Source organism: Mytilus edulis, chromosome 10, assembly GCF_963676685.1.
Source record: "Mytilus edulis chromosome 10, xbMytEdul2.2, whole genome shotgun sequence".
Lineage (NCBI taxonomy): Eukaryota > Metazoa > Mollusca > Bivalvia > Mytilida > Mytilidae > Mytilus > Mytilus edulis.
In genome coordinates, this window is record NC_092353.1 from 79847152 (window position 1) to 79873702 (window position 26551).

The 26551-nt window shown below is 32.3% G+C and overlaps 3 protein-coding genes across 6 annotated transcripts in view; 2 read left to right on the top strand and 1 right to left on the bottom strand.

Moving 5' to 3' along the window:
• Positions 1 to 6365, bottom strand: part of LOC139492001 (uncharacterized) — a 275234-nt gene extending 268869 nt beyond the window's left edge. The window contains exon 1 of the mRNA XM_071280024.1: positions 6349 to 6365. The gene's annotated coding sequence lies outside the window, so the exon portion shown is untranslated. The remainder of the gene's footprint in view (positions 1 to 6348) is intronic.
• Positions 6349 to 26551, top strand: part of LOC139493028 (ankyrin-1-like) — a 40089-nt gene continuing 19886 nt past the window's right edge. The window contains exons 1-2 of the mRNA XM_071281169.1: positions 6349 to 6524; positions 6845 to 7370. Of these exons, the coding sequence (XP_071137270.1) occupies positions 7145 to 7370 (226 nt within the window). The 5' untranslated portion in view covers positions 6349 to 6524; positions 6845 to 7144. The remainder of the gene's footprint in view (positions 6525 to 6844; positions 7371 to 26551) is intronic.
• LOC139491998 (mucin-22-like) lies at positions 17251 to 25821 on the top strand. Of its 4 annotated transcripts, XM_071280016.1 has the most exons (6): positions 17251 to 17592; positions 22717 to 23022; positions 23285 to 23590; positions 23745 to 24050; positions 24875 to 25180; positions 25499 to 25821. In XM_071280016.1, exons 1-6 carry the CDS (start codon positions 17271 to 17273, stop codon positions 25804 to 25806), a joined length of 1854 nt encoding a protein of 617 aa, XP_071136117.1. In that variant the 5' UTR covers positions 17251 to 17270; the 3' UTR covers positions 25807 to 25821. The 4 variants fall into 4 exon arrangements, with proteins under 4 accessions (XP_071136117.1, XP_071136119.1, XP_071136120.1 ...); XM_071280018.1 differs by lacking the exon at positions 24875 to 25180; XM_071280019.1 differs by lacking the exon at positions 23745 to 24050.

Below are 26551 nucleotides of genomic sequence, written 5' to 3' on the forward strand. Positions count from 1 at the left end.
CGTTATACGTTATAACGACATCGCTATGTCGTAATTTCGACATAACATGTCGTAATAACGACATCACTATGTCATTTTAACGACATAGCTATGTCGTAATAACGACAATTTATATAAATAAAAGAATATGTATTATGATTGCCAAGAGACTAAATGACACAGAAATTAATAAATATAGTCATCATAATGCCCCCAATAATTAGAAAAAAAAACGCATAGTCAGCTATAAAAGAGGAACGAACTGAGATACCAGAGGGAGAGTCCCCGAAATGCTGTGTGGCAGACAGTGTTATTAATTAATTATTAGCTCCCTTGGTAAAACTCCAAATTTCATATTTAATATATTTCATTGTTTAATAATTAACCTGAATCTTAATAAGTATATATTTGTTAATTGCATATCTTTTGCTATTTGGATTCATTGGTTAAAGATATTTATTTTATTGTAAAGTTTAATATTTGCATCGTCGCAAAATCTTTGGTTACCTTCTTTGGTTACCTTCTGTGAGAAACTTATATATTTTATAGATCCCAATTTAAATTTTAATGTGTTACCAAACGTGGCAGGGCAGTATAGCCATTCAAGGCAAAATAAACTTCTATGTGTTGTAAGAATAAAATGTGGAATTGTATCAGACTGGCATTCAGTCCTACCAAGGCAAGCCAAGCTTTCCACCTCCCTTGTAATAATCGTAAACTACATGCCTTCTTGTAATAAGGGTTAATTGAAGTATTGATTGCTCTATTTCTACTTTCAAACGTTTGGCACGATGTTCCTACAACATGACGTTACACTTTTAAATGCGGCGTCGAAGAGGGTTTTTGACTTCGATTAATTTTTGCAAGTTTTATTCGTTTTTTTATATGTTGGTTGGTTGATTCTGGTTCTGTTCGTTTTGAGATGTCATTTTATCATAAATTACCTCAAGTTGTGGAAATCGATTTAATAATGTTTACCCTTTAAGTTATTTCAACTAAAAATGCAGTACTGTCGCAAGTAATGTATGAAGGAAGGATGGGACGGAAGTACATGTATACGGTTTTCCATAAAAAAAAATATTAGATGTACAAAACTTTTATCATAGGATGTTTAACTTTCAAGGTGCATATCATCTGTCATTGTAAAATTTCTATATCTTAATTCAACCCCAATACAAATATATCTGACACTCTGCAAGTAAATCGAACATTTTTACCCTTGGTTTAATTTGAATAGAATTGTATTTTCCCTGGCACATAAGTTGTTGAAATACAACCCTTCAATTACTTGAACCTTGGCTTGAGAAATATTTCCCAAGTCATCTATAGTGTTTAACTTCTGATATACATTTTAAAATATAGTAATCTACTACTGAATCGTCCGCGAAAACGGCTAATATAATCCGGGGTTTTTATTTATTCGATGAAACGGTTTTCGTCGCTGTTTGGGATTTGTCTTTCAATTACCTACATTTCATGCACAAGTTAATATTGACGAAAAGTTCCGGCTTCGCTAGTACAGGAATAACTTTCATCACGACAGTTATAACATGAATAGCAGGACAAATCGCGAACTAAAACATTCCGTGAACTGGTATTAAGTCTTTTAATATTGGTGATTGCACCTTACTGAAGTGACGACTTTAAATGATCTATTTCGGAGTACTTCCGCAACATAAATTTCAATTCGCATTTTACATTTAGAGGACTGTCTTGACGGTGTCTCCAATTTGTCTTTACAAAAGTTGGACGAAGTTCATGTAATGAGATCCCCCCCCCCCCCCCCCCCCCCCCCCCCCATTTCACCATTCTTTTAAATAAATCGTTAAAAGCTATTAACGATTAATAAAAATTGCAAAATTTAACCTGTGTCGAACCTATATCCCCGGGCGGAGTCTATAGCAACATGCACTATTCTTTTATTTCGGCAGCAATCATGAACCTCTTTTTCCAAATTTCATAACACGATTTGTTTTAATTATCATGAACATTTAATTGAAACTTTAGCACATGTAACGTCGGAAATTAGCGTCTTTCGGATTTTAGACGTTTTCAGACGTTTGTACAAATTGGCTACCGTTTTGTAATGTGTGCGGGAAGCATTTTATTCCTTTAAGACCCAAATATGTTGAATTAAACAAGGTCAGATAAACTGTTTCAATACTCAAGATAAAGCAAGGTCAGATAAGACCCTTATTGAGAAGGCGTGTTTAGTCAATACGTATTATCACGTTTTTCTTTGGATACCGAAAAATGTATTGGTTTTAACCGTCTTTTAAATAATCTTATCGATTTTTAAAGTCTAAACATTTTGTATATGATATAAAATTAAATTTTGAAAATAGGTATGCTTTTGATTTGGATCAGAGTCGATGCAATATTGTTTTTACTTTGCAAGCAACATTTACAAAAAAATGTAAAAATGGCAAATCTATACACATATAGCTATTGCACAAAAATTATCATAAGTGTCAACTCTTATATGCTACTATAAATTCATCAGAATCGATATACACGTATATCAATATTTTAAAATAAAAATTAAAAGCATCGCTGTATATGAAACTAAGTCTAATATGTTTATAGATGCTTGACACATTCAAAGTAAATATATACCATTTTTTTTATATAGATTAGCACGTTGGTTTTCCCGTTTGAATGGTTTTACACTAGTAATTTTGGGGCCCTTTATAGCTTGTTGTTCGGTGTGAGTCAAGGCTCCGTGTTGAAGGCCGTACATTGACCTATAATGGTTTACTTTTATAAATTGTTATTTGGATGGAGAGTTGTCTTATTGGCACTCATACCACATCTTCCTATATCTATTAATAAGGAAAGAATCTTGGCATTTTTTACTCTTCGTGTATCTAACTTTTGTTTTGATCAATTATAAAAAATACGCGTTAACTGATTAACTGCTTTGAAAAATGAAATATCAACTTGGACAAAATGGCTACCGTTTAAAAAACGACTGTGTAGAGAAGATTTTATTGAATTAGCAATATTTGAACTCACGAACAATGAGGCAAATATTTGTACTTTTAGTAGATATTATTATTGTCTCACTCTTTTTATTCATTTTCTGCTATATCTACTTATAAAATTAACTTTCAGTCGTTGAGTTAACGAAAAATGTCGTTCTTATTCCAGCTTAATATGCAGCCACCGAGTCAAATGAAATTTGGCAAAATAACGGCTTTAACGCTACAAAGAACTGACACATGTCGTTGTTCCTGCCAAGTTTCAGGAAGATCAGAGAATAAGAAATAGGATCACTGTACATAAGAGTTAAAGCAGTTTTTCATAAATGTAACGTTGGACATCCGTTTTTTCCACATAGCTTTGTTATTTTAATCCTCAAATATACTAGATATTACTTAGTATATGATCAAGAGCTGTAAAAACATAATTTAAAACATATATTGAATTTGTTTTAATATTGGTTCGTGTTTCTAACATTTTTATTTTGTTTTGCGGATGAAATTTCGAAGATTCTGTTTTAAATCCTAGGGATTGTAGGAATATCGTGCCCAACGTTTGAAAGTAGAAATAGAGCAATCAGTATTCGCCCTTATTACAAGAAGGCATGTAGTTTTCGCTTATATATAGGGAGGTGGAAAGCTTTGCTTGCCTTGGTAGGACTGAATGCCAGTCCTTATTAAATTCACTTATTAATTTTCCAACAAAAAAGGAGTGTAAATTAACCTTATCTGGCTATACAACCCTGGAACGGGCAGTAGCTATTTGAACTTATTAAGATTTATAAAATATATAAGTTTCTCACAGAAGGTAACCAAAGAAGGTAACCAAAGATTTTGCGACGATGCAAATATTAAACTTTACAATATCAATAAATATCTTTAACCAATGAATTCAAATAGCAAAAGCTATGCAATAAACAAATATATACTTATTAAGATTCATGTTAATTATTTAACAATGAAATACATTAAATATGAAATTAGGAGTTTTACCAAGGGAGCTAATAATTAATTAATAACACTGTCTGCCACACAGCATTTCGGGGACTCTCCCTCTTGTATCTTTCGCCCCTCTTTTATAGCTGACTATGCGGGGGCTTTTCTAATTATTGGGGTCATTATGAACCGGTGCATTATGATGACGTATATTTGTTAATTTTCTGTGTCATTTAGTCTCTTGGCAATCATAATACATATATTCTTTTATATACATGTATATATATATATATATATAGCGATGTCGTAATTACGACATAGCTATGTCGTTAAAACGACATAGTGATGTCGTTATTACGACATGTTATGTCGAAATTACGACATAGCGATGTCGTTATAACGACATGTTATGTCGAAATTACGACATGCTATGTCGTAATTACGACATAAATTATTTTTTTTGAATGGCCCTTATCGGCTTCCGTAGCTTTATACCAAAATAATCCAGTTCGGTTACTTTAAAAAAATAAATAGATAGACTAATATGTCCTTTTTGTAAATTGATCCGAGTCATATTCCAGACAAATATTAACGAATTCTTGTGCAGGATAAGATTATTCTTAAAAATCAAATAGTGGGGGATAAAGCCTGATTTGTTTAGCAACATTGAATTGAAGAAAAGCATAAAGAAAATTGCAACGAACAGAGCACAATTTTACAGTCATGTCTGCTGGACGTATCTTAATTTCTAAAAAAAAAATCGTAAACTTAATTTAATTCATCCAACATAACAAGAACTTGCTGTATTCGACGGCAATTTATTTTTTTATTGATCTTCCGTAGAATTTCTCCTGAAGAGGTCCAGATTAATTTTTTTGAACTCTTCACCAGAAGACATTCTGGAGACAGAAGAGACCAATAAAACACGCCCCTGCTCTCTGTGAGAGAGAGCCAATCAGCGGCGATCAGGATATGAGTCTGCGCAACTCTCTTGAAATTGTCTTACCAAACACGTGTGTTCAATTAACACAAATCCGATAATAATTAATTAACATCAATTAACATCAGTTTACATCATTTATCATCAATTAACATCTGGAACTCCTCCTTCTTTAGCTGCCAATTTAAATCAAAATTCCCATATTGCAAAGCGGTGTGAATTTTCCGGTTGACGGTCTTGATCGAGTGAAACAAAAGCTGAATGACTTGAGAGGAAAAAGAGTTATTAACAAGGCACAGTGGAATCTTCTGTTTCCTACCAGTGGTAAGTATATCTTTCTTATCTCATTCAATTGTGTGGCACTACAATTAAACGAGAGAAGGGGGAACTTTGCGACCTGACATCTCAATTAAAAGTAATGGATCTTTTAAAAATGTTTAAAAATATATTATGTGGATGACTATTATGCCAAGATGGCGACAGACACCAATACTACCTAAAAGCTGGGAAAAATATATATTGTTCCTGCTGGTTCCTGCTGAACATGCTGAAAGCTAGTGCAAAGACAAAAACAACTATTTAAAAATCATGTATTCAATATATGATATATCAGTCAGAAAAAAATCAAATATTAATGAATTTAGTGCAAAGATGTCATTAACATTCAAAGAAAAACATGACTGAAGTTGGGTTATAATTTACTAAATCAATAATATTTTATGGATAGAACAATCATGACAATAGTCAATTATATAAGATTACAAAGTAAACAACATGAACACAAGGTCATGTTTTTCTCTGGCTGTTTATGACGTCTATACTCTAAATCCTTTGGATGTTGGATGTGTACGGATTGATAGTTTAGTCTTAGATGCATGATTTTTAGCTCACCTGTCCCGAAGGGACAAGTGAGCTTATGCCATCACTTGGCGTCCGTCGTCGTCTGTCGTCGTAAACTATTTCAAGAATCTTCTCCTCTGAAACTACTTGGCCAAATACTTTCAAACTTTAACTGAATGTTCCTTAGGGTATCTAATTTATAAATTGTATCCAAAGTTTTGATCTATCAAACTCCTTGTGATCATTGGCCGCGTCGCCTGCTCTCTGTGAGAGAGAGCCAATCAGCGGCGATCAGGATATGAGTCTGCGCAACTCTCTTGAAATTGTCTTACCAAACACGTGTGTTCAATTAACACAAATCCGATAATAATTAATTAACATCAATTAACATCAGTTTACATCATTTATCATCAATTAACATCTGGAACTCCTCCTTCTTTAGCTGCCAATTTAAATCAAAATTCCCATATTGCAAAGCGGTGTGAATTTTCCGGTTGACGGTCTTGATCGAGGAAGACGTTCAGGCGTTAATGTAGCCTTCGTAGATCAGCGGAATATAACGACTGAATTATTCGGGTTAGTGGTTCATGAGTTTATCTAAACTGGTCCGCCGTTCTATCTATAGCTTCGCACCAGAGTAGCGATTAGTGAACACAACAGGGGTCCAGTTTAGAGTTTATCTAGCTGATAGTTGTCTCCCCTCAATTATGGGGGGAATTTAAGGGGAGATAAACAGGGAAAGTAGGACGACAAGGAAATGGTCCTAAATCGGAATGATTTATATATATTTCACTGCTTTGTTTTATACAAAATAGCATATAAATAGGTAATTCGAGTATAAAGCCGAGGTAAAGAAAACCTTCATAATTAGTTAAGCTGAAAATCTGTAAATACTTCACTTTTATATATATATCTACTTTCGGTTTTCATTCACATAGAAATTCTAGAATATGTTTTCCTAGTTAATTATTTACTAAAAAATACAGATTTTCTAATGGCCTGGCATACAGACAAGAAATGAAAATGTGAATTTGTTTGATTTTAGTGACTCAAGTCAAATATATTAAGAATATACATGAAATATTTGTGACTGGACTACAATCAATTTAATTTTTCAGGAAAATAATCGGGAAATACTTTACTGGATCATCTTATTTTGTTCTTTTAGGGCTCAATTACTACTGAAAAGTCCAGTTGTTATGGAGGAAGATATTGATACAAACAATCAACTGTGGTTTTACATGTTAAATATAAACATTTGAAACAAAAAATGTGTGGACTTTTACATGTGATAGGTCGAAATCAAATTGAAATTCCAAAAGTTTTATAAGCTGTAAAATAAATTATCAAACATGCAATCGACAAGAAGTTTCTAAAGACCAAGTCATCTTTTGATAACAACCCATTATGATACCAATTTGATTTAAGTAACTACGTATAATCGTGACATATTCAAAGGCTTACCAATATGGCATCTAATGCTCTCTCACAAGAAGAGGAAAACTATGTACGAATGTCATTGTTACTCACTGGAATATCCCCACGTGCTGTTCGTGTCCTGTTTGATAAAGAATTTCCTCCAGCATCTATAAGTTTGACTTTAAATGATAAAAAAGTGAAACAAAAGCTGAATGACTTGAGAGGAAAAAGAGTTATTAACAAGGCACAGTGGAATCTCCTGTTTCCTACCAGTGGTAAGTATATCTTTCTTATCTCATTCAATTGTGTGGCACTACAATTAAACGAGAGAAGGGGGAACTTTGCGACCTGACATCTCAATTAAAAGTAATGGATCTTTTAAAAATGTTTAAAAATATATTATGTGGATGACTATTATGCCAAGATGGCGACAGACACCAATACTACCTAAAAGCTGGGAAAAATATATATTGTTCCTGCTGGTTCCTGCTGAACATGCTGAAAGCTAGTGCAAAGACAAAAACAACTATTTAAAAATCATGTATTCAATATATGATATATCAGTCAGAAAAAAATCAAATATTAATGAATTTAGTGCAAAGATGTCATTAACATTCAAAGAAAAACATGACTGAAGTTGGGTTATAATTTACTAAATCAATAATATTTTATGGATAGAACAATCATGACAATAGTCAATTATATAAGATTACAAAGTAAACAACATGAACACAAGGTCATGTTTTTCTCCAGTTGGAAGGCAAACGCCTGAATCTGACAGATAAAGGTCAATTTGTCGACACAAAAAGGACCCGTATGTAAAAGGTTTACGCCCACAAACAGCGCCACCTATAATTTTTTCTACGGCATCTTTGAGAACGATGTCCTGTTCTGTAGTAAATTAAAACATTAAATTAACTAAAACATAGAAAAGTATGTGTAAAAAACAAATTGAAAGATATATTTGCAGATGACTGGTTATGCATGATGCGCTGGCAATGTGCGCAATGTCCTTTAATCGAAGATTGAAAATTAGTTTGTTTCCTACGTCAAAATGGCGGATTTCAATGTTTACATTTTTTCCTCTATTTATAATCTGACACAATTTCGTATCCAATCATTTATTAGCAATTTTATTATTGATCTTTGGAGATCATCCAATTAGATTTGCCGTTAGAAAGTGGCTACACGTTACCAGCCATCGTTACAAAGTAGCCATGTGTTTTGTGGGGATACCTTGGGAATGTTGTGTATTCAAAAGTTACGGTAAAAATCAATGCTTTCTTCATTATATATCCATGCATACACAAGTCATAACAGCAAATCCATTCTTTACAGACCTCATAAGGTAAACAGACATATTTAACTGTCTGCTTTAGCAAAAATTCACGTAAATAAGGCCTGATGGGTCGTTTTGAATTCAAACATAGCAGACAAACACGTGGTAGATTGTTTATGTTTGACAGTTTGCTTACCTTAATTGCACGTTGATGTTACTATATACTTAGCAATAACCTTTATCGTGTTATACTTTCAAGAGTTATATAATACATCTTGTCTAAGAAACATGTCTAGCGAGATGCAGGGACTTCCTTTACTAGGTCTTTAAATAGTGAGGGTGTAATGATGTTTACAAATTACCATATTTACACTACAGCTTTTTTTGGCATTTGATATATTTCATATACATGTACATTTAAAGTACACAAAGAACCATAGAGTAAATAAACATGCATGGGTTTAAGACATTTAATTCCCACCCTAGGTATAGCTTGGAACAAATAGAGCAGATTGCAATTGACATTGTTATGTATTAAATGTCTAAAATCCTGATTGATGGGCCAAATCCTCAACATATTTTTTTCTATAAAGTATACAGCAGCTCCTCCAAGGATTAGTAAGGGAATACTTTACATATAGTCCAGGGTTTCCGCTGGCGGTCGCCATTTTCGCAATTTGCGAAAAAATAATAATTGTGGCGATTAAAATTCGTCATTGGCGAAAGAAATATATATAACGATTTATTATCAACCATCTTGTTTGTTTACTTTTTTTTCCGGATTTCTCGGTCTTTACCTGGTCAGAAAATACTCAGAATTCACCTTGAACTCGTTAAGATTTTGACAGGAAATCAATAATCAGCTGATTGCATTTGATGCCTATCGACATCAAAGGACTAATTAATAAAGGTTTTGATTGTAATGACAAATGATATGGTTGAATGGCGTTCGTTACATGTCACTTACAAGGATAAATTAACCACTTTGGGACGCACGTGTTTGAAGCAAAATTTTGACGACTCCTCTCCTTAGTCCAGAAAAGAGTACTTGATATGAAGAAAAATGTCCAAAAGCAAGAAAGGTCTCTAATTTAAAACTTTATCATGTAACTTTGATATCGATAATTGATTTGAGTGGGTACTTTAAAGTCGTTTTAGTGACACACGTGTTTCAAGCATAGTTTTACTTATACACATGTATTTACGATGGTCTAGAAAAGAAAACTGTCGTTATGAAGAAATTTATTCAAGAGGTTGGGAACAACCCCTCGAATGAAAATAACCCTTCAATGTTATGACTACACCTTATATAAGGGATCAATGTCAAGTGATAAAAAAAAACTTTTGTTTTGTTGTAAAAAAACACTTCTTAGTACAAAAGGACACATGTTATTATTAGGAGAACTGTGACATCTTTCAGGTTTGAGGGGGGGGGGATTCAAAAGAAAAATATATTTGTGTCACATGGCGAAAAAAAAAATAAAGTGGCGAAAAATATATTGTTCGGGCGAAAGGGGTGGCGAACAAAATAATTGATCCAGGGGAAACCCTGTAGTCCAATGGCTAAGTCCTGTCTTTTTTGTCTCTGATATTTCCTTATTTATATTATCATTTCTATTATTCTCTTGTACATGTAGTAAGACAAAAGCTATTGATACTCTTATTTTCCTCATTTGCCTGAAAACAATGGAATGTATTCATTGTTGATGTATGTAAAGTGACTTGTAATTTAACTGTCACTGCTAACAGGCACTTGGACTCTGGTGATAAGTTTCTAGACTGTTATCTTATTGGCAATTATACCATATTTAAATGTCAGTTTCCCCTTTATAACTTTTAAAGAAAAGAATTAAATGATAGTATAATAAGTTGTAAAAAAATTGAAATGTTAAGCACAAGTGCAAAATTTAATTAACTTTTTATTCAAGAAAATCTAGAGGTATTGAAAAGTGTTGCAATTTAAAATAAATGTTTTGAACTCAGAAAACTATCAATACAGTACAGATATTGTTTTAATTAAGACTTTGAGAATATTTGCCTGTTTAATAATCATGATAATAGAAGATATAATTGTTATGCCCTTTTTTCTAATATTTGTGTGGCCAGACTGATCTGGCTGTGGTTTAAAATCTAAGAATGTAGTTGGTTATATTCATATTTATCTGATTAATATCAACATTATTGTGTCAATTTTATAAATCATTGTAATACATTACTTTGCTCTTCATGGCCTTTTTAAATTGGAATAAAATATCTTATCTTATCTTATACCACATCTCTTTATTTTAGTACTAACAGGTTAAAAGGATTTGAAGTAAGTGAGATGTTGACAAGCTTTTATATAGTCCATGATTGTAAATATAGATAATATCATGAGTTTTTTTTTATAAAAGTAAATAATGTGATTAAATTGATTATCTCAATTAAAAGAACTGATATTCTGATGTGATACTATGAGATTATTTCTGATATCAGAATAATAAATATCTTATTGTTGTCCTTTTTACAAAAAAACATGAACATACTTTATTTAAGTCAGTTTTATTAAATTGTCTAAGAGTGACTACTATAACATGGGAAGTGACCAATCTCTATGTTATACATTGTAGTATTCTCAGGTTTTGTTTTTCAATTGATTATGCATTTTAGAGCAGGTAAATATGAATTTGGATTAAATTTGAAGTTGATTCAGTATATTTTATGATATAATACCACTATTGTTTTTCAACAAAGCATTTTCAAACTTTATTTAGCTTGTTATTCAATCAATAATTTAATTGAATGTACTCAACAGTTGGTTGCAGGACTTTTGAATTCAAATATAAGAAGAAGAAAAATAAAGCAAAATTTGAAATAATACATATAATAGGAATTATGATGATGAGAACTGCATGATATCAGGTTGCAATACAGCTTTTGCTCAGTTATCTTTGTGTTGATAAATGTTTTAAATCCCTTTCTGGTTCTTGGGGTTCAGATATTTTTCTCTTGATTACGGCAAGCAACATAACTTGTACATCTTATAAAGGTTCTTATCTCAGGGTGAATCCAGACAATTTTAAACATAAGTGGTGGTATTCTCAACCAAGGATAAAAAGGAGGGTTCCAACTATATGATCCCATTCAAATGCATTAATCTTCCATAAAAAGAGGAGGTCACCAGAGCCCCTGGGGGGATCCACCACTGTATCTTAAAGCAGGTTCAATAAAACAAGCATTGTACATACATGTACTTCTGTCCACTGCAAATTCATATTATTTTCATTCAAAAGTATAAATGTTCACAATTTTAAAGACTATATTTTCTTTGCTTCCATATTCAGTTTGTTTTCGTGTAATGAAAAGTTCAATTCTATTGTAACACAGGTTCTGTTGACAACTGATAAACCCCTCTTGTATCCTTCTATCTACCAAAAGGGTGTTTGAAAAAATACAATAAGTCCAAGTTCAGAATGTTCTTCTTTGGAAGTGTTCAATAACCTGTAAGTACTTGAAAAATATGTCATATTCAACCTTTCCATGACTATTCTAATGTTACAACAGTAGAGGAACATGGAATATTGAAAATTTATTCAAGAAATCGTCGAAATATATCAGCAATCATTAATTTTACTCGAATTTACTGTTGTGAACTTGCAATATCCTACGATGTGCGTACCAACCCTCATGAAAAAGAATGTCTGAATTTTTGCTGAGTTTTGCTGAATAGGTTCTGGACCCTAGCTGAATGCATGCTGAACCAAATTTTGGGATCTGAAAACGTGCTGAAGCACTTTTTCCAAATTATGAACAAATACTGAAAACTTACTGGAATGTTCAGATTTGCTGAAAAAGTGCTGTAACATTTTCTGAAAAGTTCAGACTGTGCTGAAAAATTCAGACATCGCTGAACTGAAGCTGAAAATAATCTGAACTGTTCAGTTATTGCTGAACTCCTCAGACAAACATCTGAAACTATGCTGAAATTTTTTTGATATCTTTGAACAGTGCTGAATTTTTCAGAACAGCCCTGAAAACTTTCTGAACAGATTTTCAAGATCCTGAAATGTTCAGAAACAATACTGAAATCATTCTGAACAGAATAAATACTTGCTTAATTTTTCAGAGAGACATCTGAAAATGTGTTGAACTATTCAGACAGTGTTGAATTGTTCAAAACAGCTAAAAAAAAACTTTCTGAAATGAGAGCTTATATGAACAGATTTGCCAGATGCTGAACTGTTCAGACAGAATACTGAAAATAATACAAATAAGAATGTGTCCACAGTACACAGATGCCCCACTCACACTATCATATTCTATATTTAGTGGACCTTGAAATTGAGGTAAAACTCTAATTTGGCATTAGAATTAGATAGATCATATCATTAGGAACATGTATACTAAGTTTCAAGTTGCTTGGACTTCAAGTATTCATAAAAAACTACCTTGAACAAAAACTTTAACCTGAAGCGGGACAGACAGACGGACAGATGAATGGACGGACAAACAGACAGACGAACAGATGAACAGACCCACAGACCAGAAAACATAATGCCACCGGCCTCTACTATCGTGGCATAAAAAATATTTTTCAAACTTTTATACCAGACCAGAGCAGAATACATGTACACCAAAGACCACCAAACTGAAGTTGTTTTTTTAATTACATAAGTTGATCTGAAGTCAATTGGCGTTAACAACGTAAACAATTAATTTTTAGAGCAGAGTAATTGATATAACATAAGCATTGTGACATATGATTTTTAAGGGAAAGTTTAAGCATTTGGGTTGTATCTTTTTGAGATATTAGCCAATCAGTAAAATCAAAATATATTCGAAGTGAAAATAGTTTATATAAACAAATAAAAAAATCTCAAAATCATTAAAACTACATGTACCAAAAAAGGGGGGGGGTCATTTAAGATTCTCCCACTCAGGGGCACCCAAATGTAATCATGTCCACAGGTACCTGTGAAATCTACAATAAACAATAATAAGCTGGCTTTCTGTTTAAAGTCATGAGTACTCTATTAATTATGTTATGATTGGTAATTACATTAAAAACTGAAGATCTTATATCAATTACAATTTATAACAAGTTTGTTTTTTCTATAATAAATTTCCTTTCTTTAAAAGTCATGATTCCCCAACATGCAAAACATAATCTGTTAATTTTGGGGGCGAATTAACCAGGTCCGATTTGACTTGTTGCCGAACTGTCTATAACAGTGCCGATTTGACAAGGTGCCGGAATGTCTAGAATTCATTTATATGACTTGAGAGGCATACCAAAATTATACCAGCAAGGACCTATGTTATATTAAAATATTGACACCGGAGGTCTTGCCAGGTGTCAATGTGTCTTGGTGTCGAAGTATTTATAAAAATTCAAAATTTGAAAATGGAACTTACGTCGAAATTATTTGCGATTTGTTCGATAGCCTATCCGTTTTTGCTGGTGCACTGCCAGTGTTAATTTTATCTGTAGAAGAAGTTTTCTGAATCTCTCTCCAAGTTCTTAAATATGCCTTACTTAATTGTATTTCGGCATAAAAAAGAACTAAGAAAAATATCAGATTAGTCAATCGTTGTAATTGTAAACTAATACAGTGTTATTTACAAGCACTGATAGTACAGTCAGTTATATAGGGAGTTAAAACATTTTCATGATCTAAGCTGGTCCCCTGCTGGCTACTACACTATGTTCGTACAAAGTAGATACCAGTTTAATAAGTGAAACCTTTCTGAACCGGAAACGCATAATAAATTACGTCAACAAAAAACTATTTAGGCGCCCTAAATACGATTTGTGAAATGATGGCTATATTTATCAGATAAGTATATTACAGTTTGAACTGAAATGTTTATTGCTAATTTTAAATCATATTTAAAGATAAAAGTTTATTGAGACAATCTATAAATACCATTTTTGAGAAAGTCAACACCAGAAAATAAAAAAAAATGAAGAAAATCCTTGAAATTATGTATTGAACTTGTGCACATCATTATGCACTGACCATTCAACTTACATGTATTTAGAGAAAATCAGAGGAGAAAGGGGAATGTCCTTGTTTTTTTTAGGAACCAGCTGTTTTTTTACTCTAATGGGGAAAAAAGAAAAAGGGGGGACATGCTTTTGCAAGTTTTGGTATGTGAGATACATGGGTTGAATATGGAACAAAGGGAGGGGGAGAAAGTGAGAGAATTCATGATTTTTTTTTCTTCAAAATAACCGGATTTGGTAAATGAACCATATTACGGGAACCAGCAGTTTTTTTTTAATTTGATGGACAAAAAGGGGGGGGGGCATGCTTTTGCAAATTTTGGGATGTGAATTATAGGGGATTGTGGGGATATGAAATTGAGTGAGGGGGAGGATGTCAGATGTGAGAGGAATAATGGAAAAAAAGTACAAAAAAGCAGGATTTTGAAAATGAACCATATTGTGCCCCTAACCTGAACTTAGATATGACACATTGCTTTTCTTTATGAAAGTATCAATCAATGGCAGATACAGGGTGCCAGGGTCCCACATATGGAGCTTCATATATATGATAATTGAATAGACTTTTTACAAGTATTCACACCAACAGGAGCGGATCCAGACATTTTAAAAAGTGGGGGTGCGGCAACTATATGTCCCAATTCAAATCGACAAATGCATTTATCATTAAAAAAAAGGGGCGCCCTTTCCTCTAACAAAATCATGGATCTGCACCTTTCAATACAGAAAACTCTAAGAAATGTTTATACTTTTTTTCGCTTCCCTTCTAAAAAATTTTTTTTTCATGATATTAAATCAATCAATCAATTAAAAAAATGGCATTATAAAAAAATCATAATTTATATTGAATTAAAAAATATTAAGTAAGACATTGGATTCTTTGTGGATTGTATTTTCTTGCAGGTGAAAGTCCTGCATCTTCCACAGAAACTTTTTGAAATTCAAGCAGAAATTGAACTGATCTAAGTTTGAAGCTCTGAAACTTCAATTTTGATTAATACAGAAAGAAAGAGAAGTTTACATATATTATAATCTGATTTTTATTTAACATACAAATGATTCTCAATTTCTGAATTAATAGAATTAAAAGTTCATGAATAATTCATGATTCACATTTATATTTGAAATAATTATCAGGCCGTTGAAATTGGATTGATGATTTTCCCTATTAACACAAGAAAATTTCAAAGGGTTGAAGAACAGGAAAGAGTCCAAAACTGAAAAGACTTCTTTTTTTTAGTTGGAAAAATAGAACAAGACGCGTATTGTTAATGTTACTGTTATAGATACGAAATGTTTCAAGTGAGAGGACGTGAGATTACATGTAGATTTACTGTAGTGCTCCTTTCTTGTGGTAACCTAACCGTGTACAATACTTGGCCCAAGTATCAACAGCAGCATGGAAGCTTTCACTTGGGACAATTATAAGTTTATTATACAAAATATAAAAGTAAGTAGATGTGGCATGATTGATGCCGAGCAAACAATTTATAGATAAAAAAAAAACAAAAAAACCAAGAGATATAATAAACGGTCATTACTGGTCAGTTAAAGATTAAAATGGGCAAAATCTATACTGTATTATGTATAAGCGACTTCAAAATGTGTCCACTTTCTCATAATTTTTTTATGTCACAATGCTGGGTCATTGATGTCACAACATAACAAACTAATCATCAGTTGTAAAAGGCTTGACTGATCTGATTGCAACTATATAAGACACAAAATAAAAAGCAATAATAAAAAAGACAAAGACACAACTAATTATTCTACTTCACATATGACACCATTGTATTTCTTAAATAATGTTTATTTGTTTTGGATAAATAGTGTCTTTCAGACAGAATATTAAAAAGCTCATATTGTCTAAATACCAATGGAAACTTTCCTGAATTATAACTGAAAATCATTTGAACCTTTCCTGAAAAATGTAAGCTAAAGCTGAAAATGGTCTGAACCCATCCTGAACAATAGCTGAAGACTGAATATTGGCTGAGTATAGATTAATTCAAATTTTTACTGAATATTTGCTTAAATATTGTTTTGTTTGTTGAACATTTTAGAAAGAAATGCTGAAAAGTTTACCCTTAGAGTCTTAGATGAACTTTAACAGAAAATTTGCTGAAAACCCACTGGAACGGGTTAAATTATAGCTGTTTTTTTTTTTAGAAAATGGTGTTTAAGAGGTTCTGAATATTTCAGCAAGTTGTTCAGAAGTAATACTAATAATTTCTGAATATTTACTGAAAATGTCTTGCTGAATTGTAACTGAAAGTTTGCTGAAAACTTGCTGGAATGTGCCAAATTCAGCCATCTTTAAGTAAAAGGTTTTTTACAGGTTTTGAATATTTCAGAAAGGTGTTCAGAAAAATTCAGAATTAATGCTGAATTATTTCTGAATATTACTGAATATTTACTGAAAATGACTTGCTGAATTGTTACTGAAAATTTGAAGAGACACATGATAACTTTAAGAGCTAATGATTTGAAGCATTTACCAGTAAAACCATTTATGCTTATATCCTTTTTGGGGTAGAATTTTTTTAATGCATTACTTGAATATTGAAAATTACAATCACCAAAAATTTATTTATCAGTACCCTTAAGTTATGCTTGTGCACAAGAAATAATAATAAAGATAGAAAACATAACAAGAACAGCACTTTAAGTTAAGATTCCACCATCTAGTAGTGTTTTTGTAGTGTTTTTTTTGCTTTAATATTGTTATTATTACCTGCTTGCTTACTCACTCCTTGCATGTGCAATGTTGTTTTTTTTGGCAGTGACAACTTTTAGAATTAAAACATGTATATATGTTGTTGAGATGAGAAAATGAGAAAAAGGAATTAGGACGTACGTTTGCTTGCATAGTAATCCACAAGTTTCCCATCTGATAATGCTTAGATTAACATGTGCTTTATTTTAGCTGTACCCACTGTTCAGATACAACAACCATCCTATTCTGCTTTAACTGGCAACATTGTCACCCTGGTGTGCTCTGTGACATCTAACCTTGCTGTAACTAATGTTTACTGGCAGCGAAATGTTGGTGGTACCATAGCAACCATTTTAGCTACAACAAACACTAACAAATATGGTGGCAGTTCTGCTGCAACCCCATCTCTAACCATCTTTAATGCTGCCCAAAGTGATGTGGGAACTTACACATGTTTTGCCACCAACAGTGTAGGAACTGGACAGAGTACAACTACTACACTGTCTGTTACTGGAAGTATGTGGTGTTATTCTTTATAGAGAAATAAATTTGTACCTGAGAAGAGGCATCTTTTATAAGAGAAATCATCTGTGACATTTTTCTCAAAATGATGATTTAAATATATAGGTCAATATTTCTTCATTTAGGTATTTGGGGTACTAAGGTGGTACCAACTTATGACATATGATGTTTTTATGCCCCACCTACGATAGAAGAGGGGCATTTTGTTTACTGGTCTGTGGGTCTGTTCCTCTGTCTGTTCCTTCGTTCATCATCCCTCTGTCCATCTGTCTGTCCCACTTCAGATTAAAGTATTTGGTCAAGGTAGTTTTTGAAAAAGTGGAAGTCCAATCAAATTGAAACTTAGTACACATGTTCTGTATGATATGATCTTTTTAATTTCAATGCCAAGTTACAGCTTTGATCCCAAAATCAAGGTCCACTGAACACAGAAAATGATAATGCTAGTGGGGCATCCTTGTACTATGGACAAATTCTTGTATTTCTATGTTTTTGTCATTGTAAAATTAAATATACCACTAAGAAATATCCATCATATTTGCAATAATCTATACTATGCAAAGCTTATAATGTTCAGATAATATAAGAGTCTAGAAATTGATAAGAATTGTATGGGAATTCAGCTTTTGCATGATGAACCACTCAGTAGTTTGATCTTTTATCACTTAATATTTTTATATATAACCCTTAGTCTGTTGATAAGCAAATAATGTTGTATCTGATGCTTAATCTTTTCATTTTAACATTTTAGACAATGTTGACGGAATCTGACAACTAACATTTTAAAGAAGGCCTTTTTCTAAAATTAACTTTAAGCAGGACTGCTGCTTGTCATGAAAACTGTTTAAAAAAAATTGTGAATCTGAAGGTTATCAAAGTTTGTTGTATGCTAGATATTTGCCTCTCTGTAGATATTTTCATTCCCTATTTTTCAATCTGATTGAACAAAAAAGATCAGCTATTCACTTACTAGGATCTGGCATTGCTCCTTTATACCAATGTTCTGAAGACCTTCCATGTTCCTTGGTTTACTCTTGATCATACACACCTTCAAAAATTTAATAATGTAATTAATAACAGAATAGGAAGAAGAACAAAGAGTTTTCAGATCATTGTCAGCATTGACAAAGGATCTGTATTTCAACCACAATTCCGTCCCCTATTCATGAATGTGACCCAGATTTGTTACCGGGTTTGAACTAATATTAGCAACACTACAACATGTGGACCAGGATCTGCTTACCCTTCTGGAGCACCTGAGATCACCCCAAGTTTTAGGAGGGGTTCCTGTTGCTTAGTCTTTAGTTTTCTATGTCTGGTTTAATGTGCTATTAAGTGTCTTTTTCTTTCTTAGCCATGTCATTGTCAGTTTATTTTCATTTAATGGGTTGAATGTGTCTCTGGTACCTTTTGCCCCTCTTTTCCTTGTCAATTATTGTCCTATTTACTTAGAAAACAATTTTAGAAATTAGGACTTAACTAAAAAAAAAACGTACCTAATATTAATGCAATCCAGTTATGTTAGGTATCAAATTTATGTTCTTCCAAGAGTCGAATTGAAACTATGTAACTGTGACATTCTGGAAACATCCCTTGCACTGTGTATAGCCTCCTAGACCACTTGTCCATCTATAAATATATATATACTACCTGAAAAATACTATAAATAATTTATTTCCATTTTTGAGTTTTTGAAGCAGATTTATTCAAGCTCTTTCCAGTATCTTCTTGGTATTAACAGTAATGATACAATTGTTGTAAACATATTACCTTTTTCATTGTATGGTTTTGCAATCACTTGGTTTTGTCATTTAACTTTATCAAGATAATCTCCTCTGAAACTACTTGGCTAAACTTAAGCACACTTGGCCAAAATCATCATTGGCATATCTAGTCATGAATTGTGTCCTATGACTAGGCCTGTTGCCAAACAAAGTTTAGAAAGAATAAAGTTGAATGCCTTTGTTGTCTGTTAACTTGAAAACCTCTATAGATATTGGTAGTCAGACAGAGGCAAAATGTCTAAAATGATGAATTTTACCTTCTGTCTATCCTCAACAGAATTGTCAGACAACACATTATAATAAAAAAAGTAAAATTACAAAAATACTGAACTCCAAGGAAGATTCAAAACATGAAGTCCCTAATCAAATGACAAAATCAAAAGCTCAAACACATCAATTGAATGGACAACTGTCATATTCCTGACTTGGTACAGGCATCTTCTTATGTAGAAAGTGGTGGATTAAACCTGGTTTTAAAGCTAGCTAAACCTCTCACTTGTATGACAGTCCCATTAAATTCCATTATATTGACAACGATGTGTGAACAAAACAAACAGACAAAATGGGTAAAAATGTCACAAATAAGGTTACAACAGCAACACGAACACCACCAAACATATGGGGTAATCTCAGGTGCTCTGGACGAGTAATTGTCCTTAAACAATGAATTTTGCCATATTTTCTTTTCCATTTTTGCCTGAGTCTTGCAATTTATAATAGACAAAAACTTTGAAATAGCAAATATAATAAGCAGGAAATGATTTACAAATAGGTCAAACATCATCAAAATCTCCAATCTACTCCTTATTGCAGTTATTGTCTTTAAATTATGATTTTTTTCCAATTTCTATTATTTTGAAAGGAGTAGGTTTAGTGCGACCCCTTTTTGGCCCCAAAATATAGCAGTTTTACAAAATTGTTAAAATGTAAACTTTTAGTTATTTATTGGAAACTAGAATGCTTCTGCTACACTAATATGGGCTGTTTTAGACAATACAAATAGTTATACATGTTATATTTTAGACAGTTTCCGTCTGAAATGAAAGTGGTTGCATTTGTGTTCATTCTTAATATTGAAATGTAAGTTGTATTTTATGATAATACATAACATATATAAAGGTTGAGGATGATCACGGATGCGGCCACTTTCATTTTTGACAAAAAACATCTGAAAAGTGACATATTTTGGCATATTTGATAGATTTTTCATATTTAAGCTATAATCGGAGCGTATTGAATGACTAGATCAGTTAAAATCTTTCACATAAACTAATTAAATCAACTTAAATAGACACTTAAGTGTTTAAAAAGTGTCCAAAATCTTTCGTCAGATGAACCTGAAATTTGAGGCCAAAATCGGCCCTTACCGGACCTACTCCTTTGTAATATTTAGATTAAATTCTATTATCAAAATTGATTGACAAGACAAAATCTACATTTCAGTCAACATGACTCCTTATTGAAGTTATTGCACTTTCTTCATGAAGTTTTTCCCTAATATTTAGCATTTTTATGCCACATTTATGGGCATTTTTTTTTTTGGTCTGTGCGTTTGTCTGCCCGTTCGTGTGTCACGCTTCTGGATAAAGTTTTGGTCCAGGTAGTTTTTGATGAAGTTGAAGTTCCATCAACTTGAAACTTAGTACACATGTTCCCTATGATATGATCTTTCTAATTTTAATGCCAAATTAGACATTTCCCCCATTTTCGCAGTCCACTGAACATAGAAAACAATAGTGCGGATGGGGCATTCGTGTACTGGGGACACATTTTTGTTGCTTGTTATCTTAATAATTAAATAACTTATTAATAGCAAATTGATCAATACAACAAGATCTACTAACAAATGTATGGCTGTAATCAGGAGTTGACACATTATTTGAGATATTGCAGTTTAATCATAATTTCAACCATATTTTTTCATGATCTGTAGGACCAGATCAACACTTAGGTCAACATAACTGAAATTGTCAGTTTACTCTTCCATAGAGTTACAGACCTTTAATTACTAATTTTTGTCAAAAGCGACCTTTGTTGCAGACACAAGTGAGCAACACATAATCTCTTAGCCTATAGATTTAGCTTTTTATTGTAATTTTAGTTTTAGAATTATTTTTATTGTTTCATACAGCATGCTTAACTTCCCCCCCCCCCCCCCTTAATATAGTTACATCTGTGTATAATCATTTATGTACATTGATAAAGATTTTACAGGAGATAAATAAGAAAGAATAGATTTACTGATTACTTACCTCCAAGATATGAAGTCTGTATTTAACATAATGCCCTTCATTGCTAGGGGGGGTGAATAAGTTTTAAAATAATTTTAATTTTTGTTAGAAATAAAAGCAAAAGTTGTATACCACTGTTCAAAAGTCATAAATGAATTCAGAGAAAATAAATCCAGGTTACAAACTAAAACCAAGAGAATCAATTAGAAGAGGAAAACAATGAAATAATATTGTATTAAAAAGAAAATGGGTCTTTAACTACATTGACTTTTTTTATTTCGATAGAATTCTTATATATAACTTTAAAATCACAAGCTATATATAAACAAAAATACCAAACTACAACAAAATTAAAAATGGAAAGTCCTTAATCAAATGACAAATTCAAACACTTAGACATTTTAAACAAACGGATAAGAAATTTATCTCAGAGTTCTGTATTTTTGTTACTTTACTTTATACAGGGTTTAAAAACTTAAAAATTTGATAGAATTAATTTTAGAGAAAGTTAGAAATTGAAAAGTATCCAGAAGTTCTTATGAGGTTTTTTTTAGAATCCACAAATGGTTAATACAAATTCTACAAATAGAAACAGTTTCACTGCAGACCTAATTTTTGTAAATCATGCATATATTTGATGTTTGTGTCTGCTATAACCAAATATACCAAATAGTTTTTTTTCTCATTGTTGAAGGCAGTATAGTTGCCTATAATCTCTTTTATCTACTGCAAACCAAAAAATTTCGCAAGCAATTTATTTTGTGACTTTCGCAAGTAGAAATATAATGCAAATATGTTTGATTTTTTCTTATCTATATTCATTGAGACAATTTTAGAATTGCAAAATTAAATCGTCGCGAAATGGATGAAGAATGACTAATTGCGAAATAAAGTTTCCGCGAAAATAAGTTGCTTTACAGTACTTCATTTGAACTATTGTGGGTTGTTGTTTAAATGGCAATATTTCCACAACTCCTAAATTTTATATTATTTCATGTTTTAGTTTATATCAGTCAGTCAAAGGTATGAAGACAATTCAAAATTAATATTTATAAAAGGAAAAGATCTGTTTTAAATTATATTTATTTTGTGTTTCATTGTAGCTGTGCCAACAGTTCAAGTTCAACAACCCTCATATGCTGTCAACACTGGTAGCTCTGTGACCTTAGTGTGTACTGTTACATCTAACCTTGCTGTCACAAACGTTAACTGGCAAAGAAATAATGGTGGAGGCACAACACAAATTACATCTTCAACCAACACCAACAAATATAGTGGCAGCACTCCTGGAACCCCATCTCTGACTATCTCCAATGCAGACCAAAATGATGTAGGAACTTACACATGTTTTGCCACCAACAGTGTAGGAACTGGGCAGAGTACAACTACTACACTGTCTGTTACTGGATGTAGGTTTATATTTAATGTTAAGTAGTAATCTATTTGATACTAAGCTTTCCTAATTTCTTTCCTACGTCTAATGACCTCCACTTCTAAGATGATAAATAAGTTATAAAATTTGAATTCATAAAAAAATACTGAATTTAAAAAGCAAAAAGAGTCTCTACTGAATTAATTTTATTTCATTGAGTTCTCTTGTATATCTCTTGAATTATTTATATTTTAAAATCATTGAATGTAATATTTACATAGTATTATCATATATTATAGCTGTACCAACTGTTCAAGTTCAACAACCATCCTATTCTGTTACTACTGGTAATACTGTAACCTTGGTATGTACTGTGTCATCTAACCTTGCTGTCACTGATGTTTACTGGCAAAGAAATGTTGGTAGTAGCATATCACAAATAAGATCCACAACCAATATCAACAAATATAGTGGCAGTACTACTAGCACACCATCTCTGACTATCTTCAATGCAGACCAAAATGATGTAGCAACTTACACATGTTTTGCCACCAACAGTGTGGGAACTGGACAGAGTACAACTACTCAACTGTCTGTTACAGGAAGTACGTTTATATTTAATGTACAGTATATCTTTCTATTTGATACTAAGTTCTACTGGTTATTTACCTTTTCTTAACGACCTTCAATATCTCTTCAATTATTTACAGTTTAAAATCATTGAATGTATTATTTACATAGTATTATTATATATTATAGCTGTACCAACTGTTCAAGTTCAACAACCATCCTATTCTGTTACTACTGGTAATACTGTAACCTTGGTATGTACTGTGTCATCTAACCTTGCTGTCACTGATGTTTACTGGCAAAGAAATGTTGGTAGTAGCATATCACAAATAAGATCCACAACCAACACCAACAAATATAGTGGCAGTACTACTAGCACACCATCTCTGACTATCTTCAATGCAGACCAAAATGATGTAGCAACTTACACGTGTTTTGCCACCAACAGTGTAGGAACTGGACAGAGTACAACTACTCAACTGTCTGTTACTGGAAGTAAGTGTTTTATGTAATGTAAAGTATTATTTCTTTTAATAGTTTTACTAATTTCTAACCTAACATCAATACCTTCATTGCTAAGCAAATAAATAAGTTAAGACATTGAAGTTTGAATAGAAATTTGAATTAAGAAAAAAGGGTTTATGTTTGAAATAATGTTTTATTTCTTTGAGTCTCCCTGTGTTGTTTACAATATCAAATCATGGATTGAGATATTACAGCACATTTAGTTGATTGCGTTGAAAAGGGATGCATTGTCGGTTTGCTTGCTTGTTAGCTGAACCATGAAATCATTATAAGCTTACATTTTACTTCCCTTTGTCACTTTTTCATTTTAATCACTTTCCGCAGACATCTGTTCATTTATAATAAATTCAAAGATAATGTCTCCTTATTATGTATATAATATTAACATATATTATAAGAATATTAATGTTGAATAAATAGATAAAATCAATGAACAGTATAAATTTTACACATGTAAATGATCAAGTTATAAATGAATAGAGTTTGATTGAAATAATATTGTCAAAAAAAATCCCACCTAAAACAAGCTTGTGAATTAGCTTATTATTGATGTAAGTTTTTAAGTGATAATCTATTTTTAAACTGACTTGTTAAACAGGTTTCACAATATATGTTTTCACTGTACCTACTTTTGATTGGTTCTCTGTTTAAGTAGTGACGCTGCCCAAAGAAAGGTAGAACCTTAGATAATACTGATTTCTTGGTTCAGCTAGCAAGCAAGCAAACCAAAGATTCTACCTTCACCTTCATATCCTAGTATATGTGCTGTAACATGGTATCATTATTCATTATAGCTATACCTACTGTTACTGTTCAACAACCATCATATTCTGTTACTACTGGTAACACTGTAACCTTGGTATGTACTGTGTCATCCAACCTTGCTGTCAATGATGTTTACTGGCAAAGAAATGTTGGTGGTACCATATCAACAATTAGATCCACAACAAACACTAACAAATATAGTGGCATTACTACTAGCACACCATCTCTGACTATCTTTAATGCAGACCAAAGTGATGTAGCAACTTACACATGTTTTGCCACCAACAGTGTGGGAACTGGACAGAGTACAACTACTCAACTGTCTGTTACAGGAAGTAGGTTTTCCCAAAACACTTAAATAAGATGAATTAAATAATAGTGTTGTAATTTCTTGTATGTATGTTGGCTTTTTAGTATATAAAATATCTTTTATTTGGTTCCTTAACTTTCTTTCAACATTTCTTGAAAAGAAAATAGTGAAATTAACATTTACAGTACCAATGTTTATACACTATACAAATGCTATATGTGCATTGGGAACCTTTTTGTTATATCATTTTGTCAAAGATATAACGATAATCCAAAATAAACATGGGTAAAAGGAAAATTGTTATGATTTAATGATCAATTATATTTGTTATGTTTCATTTTAGCTGTACCAACAGTTCAAGTTCAACAACCCTCATATTCAGTCACCACTGGTAGCTCTGTGACCTTGGTGTGTACTGTTACATCAACACTCACTGTCAACAACGTTTACTGGCAAAGAAATAATGGTGGAGGCACAACACAAATTTCAACAAACACCAACAAATATAGTGGCAGTACTCCTGGCACACCATCTCTGACTATCTTTAATGCAGACCAAAGTGATGTAGCAACTTACACATGTTTTGCCACCAACAGTGTAGGAACTGGACAGAGTACAACAACTCAACTGTCTGTTACAGGAAGTAAGTAGTTTTGTTATAATGATTAATCTCACTCTTTTGATTATTATAAGAAGTTTTGATTTTCAGATAATTGATCAGTTGTCAATGTTGCATTTATAAAAATGTGTTCGGACTTTGTCAATTAAAGGCATGCCATGCTGTGTTTATGCCACAGCACAATTGAATGGCATCCACTATCTAAATAAAAAGCTACATGGAAGTAAGCTATATTATAGTGTAGTGAATTATTCCTTTTTTGTATGCAGCATCATTTATCAGACAAATACACACTGGGGACCAATTTTTATACGACCGCAAAAATTTAATTTTTTGGTCGTATATTGCTATCACGTTGGCGCGTCGTCGTCGTCCGAATACTTTTAGTTTTCGCACTCTAACTTTAGTAAAAGTGAATAGAAATCAATGAAATTTTAACACAAGGTTTATGACCACAAAAGGAAGGTTGGGATTGATTTTGGGAGTTTTGGTCCCAACATTTTAGGAATTAGGGGCCAAAAAGGGCCCAAATAAGCATTTTCTTGGTTTTCGCACTATAACTTTAGTTTAAGTGAATAGAAATCTATGAAATTTTGACACAAGGTTAATGACCACAAAAGGAAGGTTGGGATTGATTTTGGGAGTTTTGGTTCCAACAGTTTAGGAATTAAGGGCCAAAAAAGGGCCCAAATAAGCATTATTCTTGGTTTTCGCACAATAACTTTAGTATAAGTAAATAGAAATCAATGAAATTTTAACACAAGGTTTATGACCACA

Coding starts and splice junctions, on each gene's coding strand:
- LOC139491998 (XM_071280016.1), top strand. CDS start 17,271: ATGTGCTTTATTTTAGCTGTACCCACTGTTCAGATACAACAACCATCC. Junction 23,591..23,744: donor TCAACTGTCTGTTACAGGAA/GTACGTTTATAT, acceptor TATATATTATAG/CTGTACCAACTGTTCAAGTT. Junction 25,181..25,498: donor TCAACTGTCTGTTACAGGAA/GTAGGTTTTCCC, acceptor GTTTCATTTTAG/CTGTACCAACAGTTCAAGTT.